This window comes from Zalophus californianus, chromosome 10, assembly GCF_009762305.2.
Source record: "Zalophus californianus isolate mZalCal1 chromosome 10, mZalCal1.pri.v2, whole genome shotgun sequence".
Taxonomy (NCBI): domain Eukaryota; kingdom Metazoa; phylum Chordata; class Mammalia; order Carnivora; family Otariidae; genus Zalophus; species Zalophus californianus.
Window position 1 is genome coordinate 99010959 of NC_045604.1, and position 23091 is coordinate 99034049.

The following is a 23091-nucleotide window of genomic DNA, read 5'->3' on the forward strand; positions in this document are numbered from 1 at the left end:
TGATTCTGGCATGCAGCCAAAGGGGAGAAGTTCAGGGTTCTTCATTTTCTCTCCTATGTACTTTTGGGTCAAGTCCATTTAGTTTCACAACTCAGAATACTTGTGGAATGAAGGGAGAAATGATTGGTCTAGAAGACGCTTTTCCGTATACTGAGCTCAGCTTCCTCCCCCCATCATTTTATTGTGGTAGAATATATACATAACACAATATTGACCAGTGCAGCCATTTTTAAGGTATACGATTCAGTGTCATTAGGTGCATTCTTAATATTGTGCAACTGTCACCACTGTCCCTTTTCAGAACTTTGTCATCATCCCTAACAGAAGTTCTGTACCCAAGAAAAAAATAACTCCTTGTTTCTCCCTCTTCCCAGCCTCTGGTAACCTTCCCCTTTCTGTCTGAATTAGCCTATTCTAGGTAACTCAGATAAATGGAATCATACATTTGTCCCTCTGTGTTGGGCTCTTTTCACTTAGCCTAGATTCATCCGTGTTGTTACCTGTCAGCATCGCATTCTTTTTGCAAGGCTGAATAATATTTCATTGCACGTTTATACTAAATTTTGTTTATCCACTTAACTGTTGATAAACATTTGAGTTCATTTTCTTAAACCAACCTGAAAGAATACAGAGCTAAGCAAATTATGGAAAGTAATATGTCCTGCATTCCAGATATTAGCTAACAGAGTTCGTTTCTTCTGCTTATATTCACGTGGTTTAATTAGTATTAAAACCGAAGATGAGATTGCTGATTTTTCTGATTTACTAATTCTAGCGGCCCCCCCCCCCCCCCGGCCCTTGTTTTGTATTATTTGAATGATATCAAAAATGAATTTGCCTCCTATAACCAAAGAACCATTAAGAAAAATTAAAAATCTTTAAATAAGAAAAATAAAAGTGATATTCTTTCCCCATGCCTTATTGAGCTTGTTCCTTTTCACTGTGTTCTCCAGGAGTACCAGGTGTCAAAGAAGAACGTTTTGAAGAGGGGATGATGGTAAAGCACTGTGCGTTGTCCCTTGTGGGAGAACCCATCATGTACCCGGAAATCAATAGGTTTTTGAAACTACTCCATGAGTGTAAAATCTCCAGTTTCCTGGTCACAAATGCACAATTCCCTGTGGAAATCAGGTGAGCCATCCAGCTTATTAAGATACTCTGCTTGGATCTGTGTTTGACTGAGGCATTAACGTATTCAAAAAGGGCTTATTGATTACAAATTACATACACATGTTGGCTTTTTGGGGGCTGAGAGATGGGCCTACTCTTAAAAATTCATTCTATTAGGGAAGATAATATTAGTAAAAAGAATAGAGGAACAAATCAGTTGCTGGGGGAATTCAAAAGAGAATGCAGTTTTTTTTTTTCTACAAGGGGAGAAACAGGGTAAAACTTCTCAGAGAAGCCACTGTTTAATTGGAATCTTAAAGGTAGGAAGCTGTAGTTTTTAATAAGAACCTCCTGAGAAAGGTAGGAAGTTAGGGTATTTGTGATACCATTATGTAAATATAGTTCATCTGGACCACAGAGTGTGTGAAAGAGACTGGCAGCTGGAAACCAAGTTGAAAAGGTAGGGGGTAGATTGTAGAGGACTTCAAGTGCTGTTCTTTGGAAAGATCTTGCTTCCTGCAGAGCCGTCTGCTAGCATGGTGTAAAACGGGAGAGCCAGAAAGCAGGCAACAAGATAGGAGAGTGTTCATTTAGGTAAGAGTCATAAAGATGAAAGTAAGACAGTGAGAATGAGGAGCCCTAAGACAGACATTATTGAGACATAATAGATCAGCTTGGCAAACTGCATGGCTCTGAGAGCCCAGCATGGAAGAGGACCAGTTCTGGTTCCATACAAATTTTAGGATTATTTGTTCCATTTCTTTGAAAAAAAGTGGATGGTATTTTGATAGGGTTGCTGGAGTGGTGGGGGGTGGGAAGGATGGGGTGGCTGGGTGATAGACAGTGGGGAGGGTATGTGCTATGGTGAGCGCTGTGCAATTGTGCAAGACGGTTGAATCACAGATCTGTACCTCTGAAACAAATAATGCAATATATGTTAAGAAAAAAAAAAGATAGCAGGAGGGGAAGAATGAAGGGGAGTAAATCGGTGGGGGAGATGAACCATGAGAGACGATGGACTCTGAAAAACAAACTGAGGGTTCTAGAGGGGAGGGGGGTGGGGGGATGGGTTAGCCTGGTGATGGGTATTAAAGAGGGCACATTCTGCGTGGAGCACTGGGTGTTATGCACAAACAATGAATCATGGAACACTACATCCAAAACTAATAATGTAATGTATGGTGATTAACATAACAATAAAAAATTTAAAGAAAAAAAAAAGAAGAGGACCAATTAATGACTGGAGGGGTTCCAGCCATGTTGACTGCTAGGATTATGGGGCCCTGGAGCAGTAGAAGATCGCATAAGGAATAGGTTTAGCATGTAAGATGTTGAGTTGGTTTGGGTGACTTAGAGGGAAAGCTTTACAGATGGAGATGACCATCTTCTGAGGCCTGGAAATGACTTGCTTTTGCATTATACTTGAACTATGTACATATTATAGCACCAAAAACATTAAATTTTACTTATTTGCTTGTATTTTCCCCATAAGACTGAGTTGCTTGAGACTGGTGACCCCTGCTTATTTATCTTCGTGTCCCTAGTATAGTGTCTGTAAGTTCTCAGGAGATGGCTAGTGAAATATTGGGGAAATTCTCACATAGGAATAAAAGACAATGATCTTTTAAAATTCAAAGTTGTTTTGTAAGTACTGACCAATAAAGAGTAACATGCAAAAAAGGAGAAAATAATTTTCAAATATAAAAAGACAGTATTAGAGTGACGTCAGAGTCATGGAGGACTGCCTCGTTCCTTTTTTCTCTTGCCTTCCATTTACAACTAATCAGACTCCCATAACCAAAGAAAAAAAAGTACCTCTGCATAGCACACCAGGACACCCAAGAGATGCATTTGTCTGTGCACCCAGAAGTGGGTGGATTGGGCATGGGAGGGGGTCGTGGAGTGAGGGGAGCGTCAGCAGAGGCTGCAGGGACAGGTCTGGTAGGGAGCCAGCACCACCCTTCTGGCAGGGGAGGTGGAGGCTGAAGGTGGTTGCTACAGAGCCAGATAACCTGTTGTTCTCTCTGAGAGTCCAGTGACTGGGGTGGGGAGGAAAAGGGAAGGGAAGAAGGCAGACACAGAACTGAAGGAAGGTATGTTTCCTGCTGTCTGCCCCAGGGGATTTAGGCAAAAGAACTGCCCATGGAGTTCTGGGAACCCCCCACTTGAGGATCCTACTACCGGGTCATGGGGCACACCCAAAACCCTAGGTGCTAACCACACCCCTCCTTCCACTGTGCTGCCACCCCCCCCTTTTTTTAAATGCACAGTTCTCCCAGCCTTAGTGGGGAGTCAGCTCTGGTAAGAGAAACCAAAAACTTGTGCTGTAGCGCCACCTTCTGGAAGATAAAAGGAAGGCTTCCAATTACCAACCTGTTAAAACTATTAGAATCAAAGTAAACAAGGCTTTTACCTAAATAAGAAAGGTGTTTGCTGCTTTGGATGCAGTGGCAGAGGCACTTTTCATGAAACACTATGAAAAATCATGGTAATATGGTATCACAAAAGGAAAATGACAATTTTCTAGTAACTAAACCCCAAAACACAGACTGTTTCAATCTGATACATAATTCAAAACTAGCTATTATGATGAAATTCAACAAGCTACAAGAAAACTTAGAAAGGCAATACAATGATCTCAGGAATAAAATTAAAGAATAGAAGGAATACTTTACCAAAGAGATTGAAATTCTAAAGAAGAACCAAACAGACCTCTGGAGCTGAAAAACTCAATAAATGAAGTGAAGAATGCATTTAGAAAGCATTAGAAATAGAGCAGATCAGATGGAAGAGAGAATTAACGAGCTGGAAGATAGGAATCTAGAAATGACTCAGGTGGAAGAGGAGCGAGAACTAAGATTTTAAGAAAATAAAGAAACCCTGTGAGTTTCTCCATTAGGGGAGTCCACATTAGATGAATGGGTATATACCGGAGGGATAAGAGAGAGAGAAGGGAGCAGAGAGCATATTTAAAGAAATAATAGCTGAGAACTTCCCAAACCTGAGGAAAGAACTGGACATACAAGTGCACGAAGCTAATAAAACACTTATCTCAATGTGAAAAGACCTTCTTTAAGACACATTATATTAAAACTGCAAAAGTCAATGGTAAAGAATTTTAAAGGCAGCTGGGGGAAAAAGACAATAACTTACAAAGGAACCTGCATTAGGCTATCAGCAGATTTCTCAGCAGAAACTCTACAACCTTGGGAAGAGTGGTGGCATGATTTTTTCAAAATATTGAAAGATAAAAACTGCCTCCCAAGAATATCTGGCAAAGTTATCCTTCAGATATGAAGGAAAGGTAAAGGCTTTCCCAGACAAACCAAAACTGAGGGGAGTTCACCAACACTAGACCTGCCTTACAAGATATGTTGCAAGGAGCTCTTCAAGCTGAAATGGGAAGATGAAAGTACACAAAACTCTGATTAAGGTGGTAAATGGACAATTAGAAGACTGTAACCCTTTTTTAGAATAGTATATTAAACTCTTAATTATAGTATAAAGGTTAAAGGAAAAGCATTAAAAAGGTGTGGCTACTACAACTTGGTAACAAAATCACAGCATGAAAAGGTAATTTGTGACATCAAAAATATCAAAGAATAACAATTATCATATGGTTTCACTCATATGTGGAACATAAGGAATAGTGTGAAGGGCCACAGGGGAAGGGAGGGAAATCTGAAGGGGAGGAGATCAGAGCGGGAGACAAACCATGAGAGACTCTGGACTCTGGGAAACAAACTGAGGGGTTACAGAAGGGAGCGGGGTGGGAGGATGGGGTAACCGGGTGATGGGCATTAAGGAGGGCACGTGATGTGATGAGCACTGGCGGTTATACGCAACTAATGAACACTGCATCGAAAACTAATGATGTACTGTATGTTGGCTCATTGAACATAATAAAAATAAAAAAAAATTGAATTAAAAGGATGAAATTTTTATAGGCAAGTCTTGATTTGCTATCAGCAGGAAAGATGACTATTTTATCTAGGAGATGTTTTTTGTAATTCTCATGGTAATCACTAAGCAAAAATGTAGCGCATAGACATGATGAAACATAAGAGGGGAGACTGAGCAAATCACCATGGAAAACCACCAACTTACAAGGGTAGAAACAGAAGGAAAAAGAAACAATGGGAAAGTAAAAGATAAAATGGCACTAGTAAATCATTACATATCAGTAATCACCCAAAATGTAAATGGGTGATTTTTTACCCATTACATTGATTGGGCAATCAATCATAGAGCACAGAGTGGCTGAATGGATTAAAACAAAAAAACCCACAAGACTCAACTATATGCTGCCTATAGAAGACTTTTTTCAGCTCTAAAGACACCTACAGGCTCATAGTGAAAGAATGGAAGATGACAGTCCAAGCAGATGGAAATCAAAAGGAGGTAGATGGGGCAGTACCTATATCAGACAAAATAGAGTCCAAGCCAAAAAGGTTAACCAGAGACAAAGAAGGTCATTATATAATGATAAGTGAATCCGTACATCAAGAAGATAGAACACTTGTAAATATATACAGTTCCAATACCCAAGCCCCGAAATATATTAAGCAAATACTAAGAGAGCTTGAGCTATAAATCAATAATACAATAACAGTAAAGGACCCAAATACCCCACTATCAGCAATGGACGGATCAGGAAATCATTCAGACAGGAAATCAATAAGTAAACATTGGAATTGAACCGCACTTTAGAACAAATGGACTTAACAGACATATATAGAACATTCCAAAATAAATAACTCAATTTAGCAACAAAAAACAATCTGATTGGAACATGGGCAGAAGAACTAAATAGGCATTTTTGCAAAGAAGACATCAAAATGGCCAACAGGTGCATGAAAAGATGCTCAACATCACTCATCATCAGGGAGATGCAAATCAAAACCACAGGGCGATACCACCTCACACCTGTTAAAATGGCTGTTACTGAGAAGACGAGACAACAGGTGCTGGTGAAGATGTGGTGAAAAGGGAACTTTTATACTTTGTTGGTGGGAATGTAAGTTGATGCAGCCACCATGGAAAAGAATATAGAGGAATATGGAGGTTTCTCAAAAAATTAAAAATAGATCTACCATATGACCCAGCAACTCCACTTCTGGATATATACCCAAAGAAAATGAAAACAGGATTTTGTTGAGATATATGTACTTCATGTTTATTGCAGCATTATTCACAATAACCAAGATATGGAGACAACCCAAATGCCCATCAACAGATGAGGGGATAAAAAAAGTGTGGTACGTATACACAATGAAATATTATTCACTGATGAGAAAGGAGGATATCCTGCCATTTGCAACAACTTGGATGGACCACATTATGGTATGCAGGTCAGAGGAAGACGAGTACTATATGATATCACTTATATGTGGAATCTCAAAGAGTTAATTTGTTAAAAAAAAAAAAAAGTAAAATGGTGGTTACCAGGGAATGATGGAGGGTGGTGTTTAAGGGTACAAACTTGTTACAAGTAGTAAATAACCCGTAGAGACCTAATGCACAGTATAATGAATATAGATAATAATATTGTACTAAATTATGTAGTGGATAAATGTTACATTGACAGTCATATCACAATATATAAATGTAACATGCTGTACACCTTAAACTTACACAGTGTCACATGTCCAATTTATTCAATAAAAAAGACACTATTGTTTGTAAAAAGAAAGATCATACACAGGCACACACAAAGCCAGTTTAAACTTTAGCATCATAGGAAATCAGAGAGTTGGTTAAAATTGGCTCCTGGGCAATAATAAAACCAGTGACATTGTCACAAGGATAGCTAAAATACTACTTTTTGAAGTTGTATATAAAAAGATAAAGTTAAAAGGGAAACGTTTTTAAAATGCCAGTGTATAAATTTTGTATGGGTTACTATTCCTTTTAAACACTTTTGTTAGGTTTAAAACCCCTGGGTTTTCAGATGGCTCATGAGGGAGAAGTTGCGATAGAGAGGTGTTGGGATTTATATACATACAACGTCTACAAAAAGGGGAGTCTATCCCAAATTTGAGGCGTATATGTGTAAAAATAATTAAATCTGCCAGAAGTGGGATGTAGGTAATTCTCTGTGATGTAGGTAATTCTCTGTGAAATGATGATGATCATTGTTTGCTCATGCGAATGCTCACAGCCCGAAGACAATTACAGAGGGTAAATAAGCTGTGTACTTCAAAGTGTCCAGCAAAATGCCTGGCACATAGTGAACATTCAGGAATTGTTCTTGGGTCTGTCTTCCCCACTCTGTCTGGTGAACCTCCTCTTGTCAGCGGGGGGATCATGATACAGCACAATGTCCATACTGGTCTTGACTGCCATCAGTGAGAAATGGGATACAAAGGCATTGATTAAACCCGTCTTTTAGTATTGACACTGGTAAATTGGAAGGGAGGCAAAGAGGAAGAAGTGAAGTGGCAAGGGCAGGGGACTAGGAAATTAGCAGATTTCTCTGATGTTGAACACAAGAGTTTAAAAAAATGGAAGGATACACCCTGTGAGGAGTACTCAAGAAAGAAAGAGTGCTCAGAAAAGGGAAGTTCCTTTTTTCGATGTTTAAATCATTCTTTAAGCTCCTATATCAAGGGTGCCATAGTTCAGGGGAGTGCATCCCTTCTTTAGTTATGTTTAACTGGGCAAAGGAGAGAATATGTGGGAAGTAGCCATTTTAGGTTTGGACCTCAAAGAGTTGGCATATCTTGGTTATTTATTGAAATAACCCAAAAGCTGAGATCGACAGTTATTGCTAAGATCAATATACTATTGCTAGGATCTGAGAAGAATTTCTGATAATTGATACCCTAAGAGAAGTGGATTGAAGAACATAATGTTTAGGTGTACTTTTCTTTAATGCAGAGGGGTCCTACTGGTGTGGCAAGAATATATAAGCCCAGTTGTTAGGAGTCCTAAATATAAGGTAACTTTCCTACCCCAACATTTCCCCAAAGAATGATGTGAATAGTTCATAAAAAAGTTAAAAGAAGAGCACTGAGATTTGACAGAGCAGATACTAAGATGTGTTATAAAACTATGAGTTTCAAATACTCTGGACTGTACAGTAGTGAAACAAAGTAGTCCTGAGGTGCCCCTACTTTTAAGCTAATACTTTCCTGACCTGAGACCTCTTTGAGTTGAGCTAAGTGCTCTCTCACTTTAACCCATTGGCCCAAGAGAAAATGGAAAGAGAAATACTTCTCTGAGTACAGATCATACTGTTTTATTTCCATGAATTTGGAGGAATCCAAATACCAATTGTCTCTGGTGTCTTAGTTTCTTTCAGAAAAACAAGGCAATAGATTTATGAATATAGCACGGAGACCATGAATTTTGGGAGTTACCCCTAATGTTTATATTGCTAATTCTATACAGCAGGTCAGCTCATTCAGTTGAGCTATCAGGTGAACATCTTGCAACCATTTTTCATTGAGCATGGTCTGGAAGTAATAATGCACTCTGGGTAGTTAGTGGTTTACTAAGTTTTTTTTTTTTTAATTAATTTTTTTCCCTAAATTACTGTAGTACCACCCATACTTTGATACATTCTAAGGAGATTCTTGACTTTGCCAGTTGGCCTTCCCCCAAAGTATGTGGCTTTTTGCTGACAGTTCTCCCACCAAGGGGAGTTTTTACAGTGAATGGTCCTCAAGGATTATGGAGGATAGAAGCTAACACCTTGGGCAAATGAGAAAGCTAATCATAGCTACCAGAATATGTAAGACACTTAGTATTAATAATAGGGCTGGTAGTGATTGGACCATAAAAGCCTTTTCTCTTGAGGAAAGGCCCTCTTAATTCCACCAAAACAAGTGGTTTTATAGTCGTATTTTTGGCAGGCATATATCTCTGAGATGTTGTAGCATCTTATCAGTTATCTTTTCTTGTAATCACTCATCTTAAAACCGAGTCACTCAAACTAACAACCATTTATTTAGCTCATAATTCTGGGTCTGCTGGGAGATCTTTTGATCTTGCCTGGCTTTGCTGGTCTCAGTGTTGTTCATGTGTCAGTTGGCAGATCTGCTGGGCTGGCTGGCTTATGTGGCCATGGCTGGGACAGCTGGGGCCTCTGTTCAGGCAGCGTCTTATTTTCCAGTAAGCTAGTCTGAACTTCATCCCAGTGGCGGGATTTCAGAGAGCAGCACGAGAGGGTGAGCTTCAATGCATAAGCATCATTTGAGCCTCTGCTTCTGTCGTACTTGCTCACTTCCATTGGCCAAAGCAAGTCCCAGCTAAGGGGGCACCCCCAGCTGCAGGGCAAGGGGACATGGATATAGGGAGAGGAGGAATTTATGGCCATGTTTGATAGTCCACTATGTGGCACAAGAGGCTGTAGTGGTCAAGGAGGATAACCTTGAACCACTGGGACTCCTTATTTTTTAGGAACTCAATTGAAAAAAAAAAAGATAATTTTATGGGATGGGTGGAGGGTCGTTAGACCAAAGGTTTCAAATTGGCAGTTGATCACAAGTAGGTTTTTATTTGCCTGCACCATGTTTAAAAGTTTGTTTGTTTTTTGAGCCAACAGTTAACATCCAGAGATTTTGCATAAAATCTGAATTTCTGACTTTTGGAAAAGACAACCTGGCAAAACTTGTTAAAAGCCAAGTATAAAGTGCTGTTTTTACAGTACCAGAACACTTCACTCTTACCTGGTTTTCTTATTCATTGTACTCTGACACCGGATGTGTGGTTTTTCCACACCAAGCAATTCTCCAGTTCTCTTCGGACACCAACTGGGTGTTCTACAATTCAGTTCAGTTACGACACTATCTGGAGTTCGTGCAGACTGTATAGTTTAGGGGCCCAGTCTCACAAGACTGCCCCCACTTCAGATACCAGGCCCAGTCCCAGATTGCACCTGTACTTCTGACCCACCAGCTATAGATTGGGACTTCCCATGACTCCCTCCTCGAGTTCAATAATGTGCTAGAACAGCTCGCAGAAATCAGGGAAAACCATTTACTTATAAAGGATACAACTCAGGAATAGCCAAATGGAAGAGATGCATGGGACACAGTATGGGGGAGGGGCGCTACACTTCCATCCCGTCTCCAGGCACACTACCCCGCGTGCCCCCCGCCCCATACCTCAGTGTGTTCACCAGCCTGGAAGCTTTTGGAACCCCATAACGTACCGGGCTTGTGGAGGTTCCATTACATGAGGCAGGATTGATTTAATCTTTGTCAGTGAGCGATTAGCTCAACCTCCAGTCTGTCTCCCTCCCTGGAGGTTGGGGGGTGGTTCTGAAAGTTCCAACCCTCTAATCACATGGTTGGTTCTTCTGGCAACCAGCCCCTATCTCAAACTGTCTGGGGGCCCATTGGGAGTCACCTCATTAATAAAGTAAATCTTTTTGGTTGAAGGGGGCTATTATGGATCATAAAAGATGCTTCTCTCACCTCTGTCACTCAGGAAATGCCAAAGGTTTTAGGAACTCTATGCCAGGAACTAGGCATAAGTAAATATACCTTACCGTACAATATCACGCCAAGTGATGGTTATCTTTTTGGTGAAGCCTGTGGTTTTCAGCTTGCCAGACTGTTCCCCATTTTGTTGTAGGAGTTGCACTGTGCATTCTCTTACAGCGGAGAAGTTTCTGTCACCATTTCTAACAAATACGAAACCGTGAAAGGTACCACATGGTCAAGGAAAATGGAAGCATATCGCTCTGAGTAAGGAAAGAAAATTCTTGCGTGTTTCATATGCAGTCTGCGTTTTGGTGTCCAAAGAACTTTCTCCTTTAGAAGTGGCTTGCTTGACTCACACTGCATCCCTGGCCCCAATATCCTTGTTCTGATTCTGTACAGGCTGTGTTTGCAGCCAGCCCTGCCAGCAGAGAGGTCCGTCACACCGTTGGTTCTACGAGCACATACCATGTCATTCCTTCTTGTAAATTGTTCTGGGCTGTGATGCCAGTGCCCTACAGGAGACACCTTGTTAAAAGCAGACCCCTGAAAGTCATCGTGTTGTAAGGTGATGAAGTTGTTGAGAGTGATGTTCTACAACACTGAGTAGTTTCTTCTCTCTGAGGACTTGTTCTTCCTTTGTGGACATTTGAAACCTATGACTGTATCTCCCTTTTTATGGTTTAGAGGCTCTTTATAGACTTTGTGTAGCTCTCTGTAGACTGACATACACTCTTAGCTTCATCTTCAGTCCCCCTTTTGTCATTATTTTATGTTTGTTTTATGTTATTTTTAAGTTTACATTTAAAATCTAATTTTTTCTTTTTTGGTAAATATTGTTGATGTACAGCTTTTCTGTGTGCTAGCTAGCAGCTGATCATAAGAAGACAGAACTATGTTCCATATTTAACCATGACACGGTTAGCACTTAACTTCCCAGACCTCCCCACCTCCACCAAATTTGTCCCTTTATTTTGAGCACCTTCTTCTGAAGCTATGTGTGAACTTCATTCTCTTTGTTTTGCTTCTTTCATCAGTATTTCTGTTACTTTGTTTGCTGTGTGTGTTGTTTTCTTTAATTTTTGCTAAGACATTTACCCTTATGTATTAGAGAACCTCTGTAAATTGGATAGCATCTTCACATATTAGATGCTTAGTGAATGTTTGAAGAAATGCACGAGTTTTTTTTTTTTTTTTTAAGATTATTTATTTATTTATTTAACAAAGATAAAGAGAGAGCGTAAGTAGGCAGAGCGGCAGACAGAGGCAGAGGGAGAAGCAGGCTTCCCGCGGAGCCCGGAGCCCGATGCGGGGCTTGATCCCAGGACCCTGGGACCATGACCTGAGCCAAAGGCAGCCGTCCAACCGACTGAGCCACCCAGGCGCCCCGAAATGCACGAGTTTTAATAAAAATAGTTTTCTTGTATTTTTTTTAGCTCAAAGTGGTTACAGAAAACAGCTTCCAATGAAATGAAGATTATAAATATCACCTGATCCTTTGAATAGAAGCTTTTTTCCCCCTCCCAGCCTGTTTTGTTTGTAGTAAACATGTTGTTTAAAATATAGTCTTCTCTTATGTCTATGAATTGGTAGAATGCTTTTCAGAAATGTGCAAGTCTAGGGGCGCCTGGGTGGTATGTGCCTTCAGCTCGGGCCCCGCATTGGGCTCCCTGCTCAGCAGGGAGCCTGCTTCTCCCTCTCCCTCTGCCCCTTCTCCCTGCTCATGTTCTCTCTTTCTAGTAAGTAAGTAAGTAAGTAAGTAAATAAATAAATAAAATCTTTAAAAAAAAAAGAAATATGCAGGTCTAGATAGGCTAAAAGAGATTGGAAATACAGTCAGGTGTTAAGAGCTGGGCTCTGGTCTAGAAGAGATCTGGTTTGAATCTTAACTGAATCTCTTGCTATCTTAGTGACACAGGGAAGATAACTTCTCAGGGCCTAGTTTCCTAACCTGTGAACTGATTTTATAATCATGACTGTCTTATAATGGCATTGTGAGTATATAGGAGATAATACATGAAAACAGTTAGAATTTTCACTTTTGGAAAGGTAAGCTAAATAATAATTCGGTCAAAGTATACTTTAAGACAAGCACCATTACTTGAGATAAGATAGACATTTCTTAATAATAAAATCTTAAACCCCCTGGGAATATAAAACAATATAACAATTTAAAACTTGTAAACACAGTAACATAATCTCAACATTGAAAGAACTATGAGAAGAAATGGTAGGTTTTTTAATATACTTCTCTCAAACGGTTAAGCAAATTAAAATCAATAGCAGTAGTGAAGATTTGAACAACTAAATCAACAAGTTTAGCCTTTATTACAGAAATAGAGCATCCAGAAACTTTGGAATATAATTTTTTTCAAGAGCATGGAACTTGCTTGCAGACTAATTACCTAATGGCCATTAAGCAAGTTTCAGCAAAGTTTTGATAAGAGCATGATATCTGAACATGCTGGAATTAAACTATAAATCAACACAAAAAGATTAATAGAATATTCCAGTATGTTTGTAATTTTTTTTAGATTTTTTATTGTTATGTTAATCACCATATATTACATAATTTGTTTTGGTGTACTGTTCCATGATTCATTGTTTGTTCATAACACCCAGTGCTCCATGCAGAATGTGCTCTCCTCAATACCCATCACCAGGCTAACCCATCCCCCCACCCTCCTCCCCTCCAGAAACCTCAGTTTGTTTTTCAGAGTCCATCATCTCTCCTGGTTCGTCTCCCCCTCTGACTTACACCCCTTCATTCTTCCTCTCCTGCTATCTTCTTCTTTTTCTTTTTTCTTAAAATATGTTGTGTTATTTGTTTCAGAGGTACAGATCTGTGATTCAACAGTCTTGCACAATTCACAGCGCTCACCATAGCACATACCCTCCCCAATGTCTATCACCCAGCCACCCCATCCCTCCCACCCCCGACCACTCCAGCAACCCTCAGTTTGTTCCTGAGAGTAAGAATTCCTCATATCAGTGAGGTCATATGATACATGTCTTTCTCTGATTGACTTATTTCACTCAGCATAACACCCTCCAGTTCCATCCACGTCGTTGCAAATGGCAAGATCTCATTCCTTTTGATGGCTGCATAATATTCCATTGTGTATATATACCATATCTTCTTTATCCATTCATCTGTCGATGGACATCTTGGCTCTTTCCACAGTTTGGCTATTGTGGACATTGTTGCTATAAACATTGGGGTGCACGTACCCCTTCGGGTCCCTACATTTGTATCTTTGGGGTAAATACCCAGAAGTGCAATTCCTGGATCGAATGGTAGCTCTAATTTCAACTGTTTGAGGAACCTCCATACTGTTTTCCAGAGGGGTTGCACCAGCTTGCATTCCCACCAACAGTGTAGGAGGGTTCCCCTTTCTCCACATCCCCGCCAACATCTGTCGTTCCCTGACTTGTTCATTTTAGCCATTCTGACGGGTGTGAGGTGGTATCTCATTGAGGTTTTGATTTGGATTTCCCTGATGCCGAGCGATGTTGAGCACTTTTTCATGTGTCTGTTGGCCATTTGGATGTCTTCTTTGGAGAAATGTCTGTTCATGTCTTCTGCCCATTTCTTGATTGGATTATTTGTTCTTTGGGTGTTGAGTTTGATAAGTTCTTTATAGATTTTGGATACTAGCCCTTTATCTGATCTGTCATTTGCAAATATCTTCTCCCATTCTGTCGGTTGTCTTTTGGTTTTGTGGACTGTTTCTTTTGCTGTGCAAAAGCTTTTTATCTTGATGAAATCCCAATAGTTCATTTTTGCCCTGGCTTCCTGTGCCTTTGGTGATGTTTCTAGGAAGAAGTTGCTGCGGCTGAGGTCGAAGAGGTTGCTACCTGTGTTCTCTTTTAGGATTTTGATGGACTCCTGTCTCACGTTTAGGTCTTTCAACCATTTGGAGTCTATTTTTGTGTGTGGTGTAAGGAAATGGTCCAGTTTCATTCTTCTGCATGTGGCTGTCCAATTTTCCCAACACCATTTGTTGAAGAGACTGTCTTTTTTCCACTGGACATTCTTTCCTGCTTTGTCAAAGATTAGTTGACCATAGAGTTGAGGGTCCATTTCTGGGCTCTCGATTCTGTTCCATTGATCTATGTGTCTGTTTTTGTGCCAGTACCATACTGTCTTGATGATGACAGCTTTGTAATAGAGCTGGAAGTCCGAAATTGTGATGCCGCCAGCTTTGCTTTTTTTTTTTCAAGATTCCTCTGGCTATTCGGGGTCTCTTCTGGTTCCATACAAATTTTAGGATTATTTGTTCCATTTCTTTGAAAAAAGTGGATGGTATTTTGATGGGGATTGCATTGAATGTGTAGATTGCTCTAGGTAGCATTGACATCTTCACAATGTTTGTTCTTCCAATCCATGAGCATGGAACGTTTTTCCATTTCTTTGTGTCTTCTTCAATTTCTTTCCTGAGTGTTTTATAGTTTTCTGAGTACAGATCCTTTGCCTGTTTGGTTAAATTTATTCCTAGGTATCTTATGGTTTTGGGTGCAATTGTGAATGGGATCGACTCCTTGATTTGTCTCTCTTCTGTCTTGTTGTTGGTGTATAGGAATGCCACTGATTTCTGTGCATTGATTTTATAGCCTGCTACTTGACTGAATTCCTGGATGAGTTCTAGCAGTTTTGGGGTGGAGTTTTTTGGGTTTTCCACATAAAGTATCATATCATCTGCAAAGAGTGAGAGTTTGACTTCCTCCTTGCCAATTTGGATGCCTTGGATTTCTTTTTGTTGTCTGATTGCTGTGGCTAGGACTTCTAATACTATGTTGAATAGCAGTGGTGAGAGTGGACATCCCTGCCTCGTTCCTGACCTTAGGGGAAAAGCTCTCAGCTTTTCCCCATTGAGAATGATATTTGCTGTAGGTTTTTCGTAGATGGCTTTTATGATATTGAGGTATGTACCCTCTATCCCTATACTCTGAAGAGTTTTGATCAAGAAAGGATGCTGTACTTCGTCAAATGCTTTTTCTGCATCTATTGAGAGGATCATATGATTCTTGTTCTTTCTTTTGTTAATGTATTGTATCACGTTGATTGATTTGCGGATGTTGAACCAGCCTTGCAGCCCAGGGATAAATCCCACTTGGTCGTGGTGAATAATCCTTTTAATGTACTGTTGGATCCTATTGGCTAGTATTTTGGTGAGAATTTTTGCATCCATGTTCATCAAGGATATTGGTCTGTAATTCTCCTTTTTGATGGGATCTTTGTCTGGTTTTGGGATCAAGGTAATGGTGGCCTCATAAAATGAATTTGGAAGTTTTCCTTCCATTTCTATTTTTTGGAACAGTTTCAGGAGAATTATTAATTCTTCTTGAAATGTCTGATAGAATTCCCCTGGGAAGCCATCTGGCCCTGGGCTTTTGTTTGTTGGGAGATTTTTGATGACTGCTTCAATTTCCTTAGTGGTTATAGGTCTGTTCAGGTTTTCTATTTCTTCCTGGTTCAGTTTTGGTAGTTGATACATCTCTAGGAATGCACCCACCCAAACTGGTTCAGTTTTGGTAGTTGATACATCTCTAGGAATGCAACCTAGGTTATCTAATTTGCTGGCATAGAGTTGCTCATAATATGTTCTTATAATTGTTTGTATACCTTTGGTGTTGGTTGTGATCTCTCCTCTTTCATTCATGATTTTGTTGATTTGGGTCATTTCTCTTTTCTTTTTGATCAGTCTGGCCAGGGGTTTATCAATCTTGTTAATTCTTTCAAAGAACCAGCTCCTAGTTTCGTTGATCTGTTCTACTGTTCTTTTGGTTTCTATTTCATTGATTTCTGCTCTGATCTTTATTATTTCTCTTCTCCTGCTGGGTTTAGGCTTTCTTTGCTGTTCTTTCTCCAGCTCCTTTAGGTGTAGGGTTAGATTGTGTATTTGAGACCTTTCTTGTTTCTTGAGAAAGGCTTGTATTGCTATATACTTTCCTCTCAGGACTGCCTTTGCTGTATCCCAAAGATTTTGGACAGTTGTGTTTTCATTTTCATTGGTTTCCATGAATTTTTTTAATTCTTCTTTAATTTCCTGGTTGACCCATTCATTCTTCAGTAGGATGCTCTTTAGCCTCCATGTATTTGAGTTCTTTCCGACTTTCCTCTTGTGATTGAGTTCTAGTTTCAAAGCATCGTGGTCTGAAAATATGCAGGGAATGATCCCAATCTTTTGGTACCGGTTGAGACCTGATTTGTGACCTAGGATGTGATCAATTCTGGAGAATGTTCCATGGGCACTAGAGAAGAATGTGTATTCCGTTGCTTTGGGATGGAATGTTCTGAATATGTCTGTGAAGTCCATTTGGTCCAGTGTGTCATTTAAAGTCTTTATTTCCTTGTTGATCTTTTGCTTAGATGATCTGTCCATTTCAGTCAGGGGGGTGTTAAAGTCCCCCACTATTACTGTATTGTTGTCAGTGTGTTTCTTTGCTTTTGTTATTAATTGCCTTATATAATTGGCTGCTCCCATGTTCGGGGCATAGATATTTACAATTGTTAGATCTTCTTGTTGGATAGACCCTTTAAGTAGGATACAGTGTCCTCCCTCATCTCTTATTACAGTCTTTGTTTTAAAATCTAGTTTGTCTGATATAAGGATTGCCACCCCAGCTTTCTTTTGGTGTCCATTAGCATGATAAATGGTTTTCCACCCCCTCACTTTCAATCTGGGGGTGTCTTTGGGTCTAAAATGAGTCTCTTGCAGACAGCATATGGATGGGTCTTGTTTTTTAATCCAATCTGATAGCCTGTGTCTTTTGATTGGGGCATTGAGACCATTTACATTCAGGGTAACTATTGAAAGGTATGAATTTAGTGCCATTGTATTGCCTGTAAGGTGCCTGTTATTGTATGTTGTCTGTGTTCCTTTCTGATCTTTGCTGCTTTTAGGCTCTCTCTTTGCTTAGAGGACCCCTTTCAATATTTCTTGGAGGGCTGGTTTCATGTTTGCGAATTCCTTTAGTTTTTGTTTGTTCTGGAAGCTTTTTATCTCTCCTTCTATTTTCAATGACAGCCTAGCTGGATATAGTATTCTTGGCTGCATATTTTTCTCGTTTAGTGCTCTGAAGATATCTTGCCAGTCCTTTCTGGCCTGCCAGGTCTCTGTGGATAGGTCTGTTGCCAATCTAATATTTCTACCATTGTAGGTTACATATCTCTTCTCCCGAGCTGCTTTCAGGATTTTCTCTTTGTCTCTGAGACTTGTAAGTTTTACTATTAGATGTCGGGGTGTTGACCTATTTTTATTGATTTTGAGAGGGGTTCTCTGTGCCTCCTGGATTTTGATGCCTGTTTCCTTCCTCACCTTAGGGAAGTTTTCTGCTATTATTTGCTCCAATATACCTTCTGCCCCTCTCTCTCTTTCTTCTTCTTCTGGGATCCCAGTTATTCTAATGTTGTTTCGTCTTATCGAATCACTTATCTCTCGAATTCTGCCCTCGTGATCCTGTAGTTGTTTCTCCCTCTTTTTCTCAGCCTCTTTACTTTCCATCCTTTGGTCTTCTATATCACTGATTCTCTCTTCTGCCTCATTTATCCTAGCAGTTAGTGCCCCCATTTTTGATTGCACCTCATCAATAGCCTTTTTGATTTCGACTTGGTTAGATTTTAGTTCTTTTATTTCTGCAGAAAGGGTTTCTCTAATAACTTCCACGCTTTTTTCAAGCCCAGGTAGTATCTTTAAAGTCATGATTCTGAACTCTAGGTCCGACATCGTACTAATGTCCGTATTGAGTAGGTCCCTGGCTGACGGTATTACCTCTTGTTCTTTTTGCTGAGGTGATTTTTTTCATCTTGTCATTTTGTCCAGAGGAGAATAGATGAATGAGAGAACAAAATGCTAACAGGTTTACAACGTCCCCAGCAAGTATAACTGTATACAAATCCGAATTGACCTGAAACCAGGGGAAAAGAGAGGGAAAGAAAGAAAAAAGAAAGAGAAAAGAAAAAAAAAAAAAAGATAAAAACAAAAACAGAACAATACAAAAAAAGCAGAATGTGATCAAATATGATCAGGCTAGTGCATAGATCAGTGCCACACACTAGATTTTGGGCGTATTTTGGTCTGTTAGAAAAAAGTGCCTCCTAAAATTTTAAAGGAAGAAAGACATATATGTACAAAATAAGGGTTGATACAATGAAGGGATAGAAGATGACTGTAAAGATGAAAATTATAAAAGATTTTATAAAAGTACTTGATAAGATAAGAAGTTGTTTGAAAAAAGAAGATTAAAAAAAAAAAGAAAAAAGGGAGAGAATGTGATCAGGCAGGAGACTAGAACAGAGCCATACACTGGTGATTTAGGGTATATTTTTATCTGTTAGAAGAAACTGTATCTCAAAATTTTAAAGAGACAACAAATTATATATATATGCCAAAAATAAGGGTAACTACTATGAAGGGATAAAATATGACTCTAAAAATGAAGAAAAAAAGTAAAAAATTTTTTTTTTTTTTTTAAAAGATTGATAAGATGTTGGTTGAAAAAGGGACAAAGAAAAAGAAAAAAAAAACAGTTAACAAAAATTAACTTTGATGAACTAATGAATCATGGTAAAAAAAACCATGAATTCTATGTGCAGTATTCCCCTAGCGCTGGAGTTCTCCCGTTCTCCTTGATCGGTAAACTTGGTCTTGGCTTGCTGGCTGTTCGTGCTGATCTTCTGGGGGAGGCGCCTGTTGCTGTGGTTTCCAAATGTCTTTGCTAGAGGCTGAATTGCCCCGCCCTTGTCGGTCCGGGATAAGCAAGCTGCTTGGGTTTGATCTCAGGAGCTTTTGTTCCCCGCAAGCTCTCCGTACAGCTTTGGAGGACCAGGGCAAAAATGGTGGCCTCCCAATCTCCACCCGGTGGAGCTGAGAACTCGGGGCCCCGCTCCTCAGTGCGCCCTCAGAGAAAAGCAGTCACTCCCTTGTCCCTAGTCTCCGGCCGCACTCCGTGCTCACCCGGCCTGTGACCAAGCGTTTGTATCCGTGGCACCCGACCCCGTGTGGAGTCTCCAAACCCAGCAGATCCCTGCAGTGCGTTCCCGCGCCGCTCCTCCCCGGGAAGGAAGGGGAGTCTCCCCGGATCTGCCGCCTGTTGGGTCCCTGCTGCAGGAGCAGTGGCCCGACTGGGCCGCGGATCACAGTTTATGGCAACCCCAAGCTGAGAGCCCGCGCCTCAGCTCCGTCTCTGCAGCTGGCTTCCCTGCTCCGATACCTGGGAGCTGTGGCGCACTCAGGCTCCCCCGGTCTTTCTGTGACCCCAAGGGTCCTGAGACCCCACTGTCCCGCGAGGGTTCCACCCCCGCTTAGCCACTGGAGCGACGTCCCTTAGTGGAGCCGACTTCTAAAAGGTTCGATTTTGTGCCCCGCGGCTCTATCACTTGCCAGAAGCGCCGACGGAGGCCCCCTCCCCCGCCGTCTATCCTCCCGAATATCACCTCGGATTCACTTCTCCGCACGTCCTACCTTCCAGAAAGTGGTCGCTTCTCTGTTCAGATAGTTGTTGCTACTCTCCTCTTTGATCTCCTGTTGAGTTCGTAGGTGTTCAGAATGGTTTGATCCCTATTCAGCTGAATTCCTGAGACCAGATGAAATCTAGGTCTCCTACTCCTCCGCCATCTTGCTCCGCCCCCCCCAGTATGTTTGTAATTTAAGCAGTGTACCTCTGATTCACTTATGGCTTCAAGAAGAAATCATAATGGATGTCAAAAACATTGTGATGGATAATGATGGGAATAAAAACAAAACTTATGTGATAGATGTCAGCGGGAATAACAGAGTACAGACTTTCAAAACCTGGTCCTCTATAAAAACAATGAGAACAGTAGCAAAAATTGTCAGAATCAACTTTTTCTTAATCAAAGGTACACAACACTCTGAGGAGCATTTATTCTAGAAAAATGGTTGAATCCCAATAGGAACAGTAAGCTTTGTGATATGTTAATATGTGCTATTTCATGTCCTAAGCTTCATGGTGTCTTAATATGTGCTATTCCATCCCAACTTCCCCAGCTCTGCAGTAGCCTTAGACCTAATAGCTTATAGTCAAAGTAAAAACCAGCAACCTGCCAGCCAGGGGAGGGGGCAAAACAGAGTGGGAACTCCTTCAGAGTCCCATTTCCAGAGAACTGTCATCATGTGGGTTATGTGGCAGTTCCCTGGAACCCCTTACGCACAGGGGTGGTCTTTATTTGAAGTGACTCACATTCTCTCCAGGGAAAAAGCTATTCTCTGGGGTATTTCTCGGTATCGGCAGTTATTGGCAATCATTTAACCTCACAGCTTCCTGAGGCAGCAGTAATGGTTGGGGCAAACAAGAAGCTGACTAAAGAAATTAAAAGGAAAAGCTGGGGAATGAGATGTTCATAGGGAACTTTGAAAAACTCCCAGTGTATTCTTGGGAAGCTAGAAGCTAGCCCGCGGGCAGGGCGGGCATGCCAGGGAAGACTTGACAAGGCTTTATGCTCTCACCCGTGCCTGATGTTGATGTCTTGAGCAAGCAGACAGTGAAAACTGAGGCAGAGTTGTCAACTGTCTGCCTAGGCATTGAAGGCATGCCCCAACATACACACAGAACCCTCAGCAAAGGCTGGGAGCCTTACTGGTTGAAGGCATTTAAGGATATTTCTGGCCAATCACTAGCGTACTACTAAGCGAACCAAACAGGCTGAACCCAAGAAAGAATACAGAATTTACCAAAGGACTTCAGTAACAACAAAAACAACAAACAAATAAAACAGCAACCCTGGGTTGGGAGGTATCTGATATGCAGAGTTGCACATAATATTATTTAAAATGAGGGCACCTGGGTGGCTCAGTTGCTTAAGCGACTGCCTTCGGCTCAGGTCATGATCCTGGAGTCTCGGGATCGAGTCCCACAAGGGGCTCCCTGCTCGGCAGGGAGTCTGCTTCTCCCTCTGACCCTCTACCCTCTCGTGCTTTCTATCTCTCATTCTCTCTCTCTCTCTCAAATAAATAAATAAAATCTTTAAAAAAAATTATTTAAAATGAAATAGACAAAGAAGTGAGAGTATGGCCCATACACAGGGAAGAAAACAGCTAATGGAAACTTTTTTTTTTTTAAGATTCCACATATAAGTGAGTTCACACAGTATTTGTCTTTCTGTGTTTGGCTTATCTTACTTAGCATAATGTCCTCCAGGTTCATCGGTCATGGTGCAAATGACAGAATTTCCTTTTTTCTCCTGGCTGAATAATATGGCATTTTGTTTATCCATTCAATCTGTTGATAGACACGTTTTCGTGTCTTGGCTATTGTAAATAATGCTGCAGTAAACGTGGGGATGCAGGTATCTTTTCAAGATACTGATTTCATTTCCTTTGGATAAATACCCAGAAGTGGGATTGCTGCATCATTTGGTAGTTCTATTTTTAATTTTTTGAGGAGCCTCCATAGTGACTGTACCAATTTACATTCCCACCAGCAGGGCACAAGGGTTCCCTTTGCTCTGTACATCCTCTCCAGCACTTGTTATCTCTTGTCTTCTTGATAATAGCCATTCTAACAGAGGTGAAGTTTTATGATATTTTGATTTACATTTCCTTGCTGATGAGTGATGTTGAGCTCCTTTTCAAGTACCTGTTGGCCATTTGCATATCTTCTTTGGAAAAATGTGTATTCTAGTCCATTGCCCATTTTAAAAAAATCAGATTAGGTTGTTTTGCTCTTCAGTTGTAGAAGTTCCTTATATATTTTAGATGTGAAACCTGAATCAGATATATGATTTGCAAATATTTTCTTCCATTCTGTAGGTTGCCTTTTTGATTTTGTTGATCATTTGTTTTGTTTTACAGAAGCTTTTTAATTTGATGTAGTTCCACTTGTTTGTTTTTGTTTTTGTTGCTTGCACTTTTGCTGTCATATCCAAAAAACTGTTGCGAAGACCTAGGTGAAGGACCTTTTCCCTATGTTTTCTTCTAGGAGTTTTATAGTTTTGGGTCTTACATTTAAGCCTTTAATCCATTTTGACCTAATTTTTGTGAGTGATATAATATAGGGGTCCAGTTTCATTTTTTATATGTGAATATCCAGTTTTCCCAGCACCATTTAGTGAAGAGACTGTCCTTTCCATATTGGATAATCTTGGCTCCCCTGTCAAATATTAGTTGACCATATATACATGGGTTTATTTCTGGATTCCTATTCTGTTTTCATTTGTCTGTTTGTTTTAGCATTGTTAATTTTTTTTTTTTTTAAAGATTTCATTTATTTCTTTGACAGAGAGAGAGACAGCGAGAGAGGGAACACAAGCAGGGGGAGTAGGAGAGGGAGAAGCAGGCTTCCTGCTGAGCAGGGAGCCCGACATGGGGCTCGATCCCAGGACCCCGGAATCATGACCTGAGCCGAAGGCAGACGCTTAACAACTGAGCCACCCAGGCGCTCCTAGTGTTATTAATGTTTTAATGTTGTTTTAATATTAGTGTAATACCGTACTGTTTTTATCACTATATCTTTGTATTATAGTTTGAAATCAGGAAATATGATGCTTCCCAGTTTGTTCTTTTTTTCCTCAGGATTGCTTTGGCTATTT

At 40.4% G+C, this 23091-nt stretch overlaps 1 protein-coding gene across 1 annotated transcript in view; it reads left to right on the plus strand.

Moving 5' to 3' along the window:
* Positions 1–23091, plus strand: part of LOC113933655 (S-adenosyl-L-methionine-dependent tRNA 4-demethylwyosine synthase TYW1) — a 226578-nt gene that overhangs the window by 123577 nt on the left and 79910 nt on the right. Inside the window, exon 12 of the mRNA XM_027614018.2 lies at positions 954–1131. Coding sequence (XP_027469819.1) covers positions 954–1131 — 178 coding nt within the window. The remainder of the gene's footprint in view (positions 1–953; positions 1132–23091) is intronic.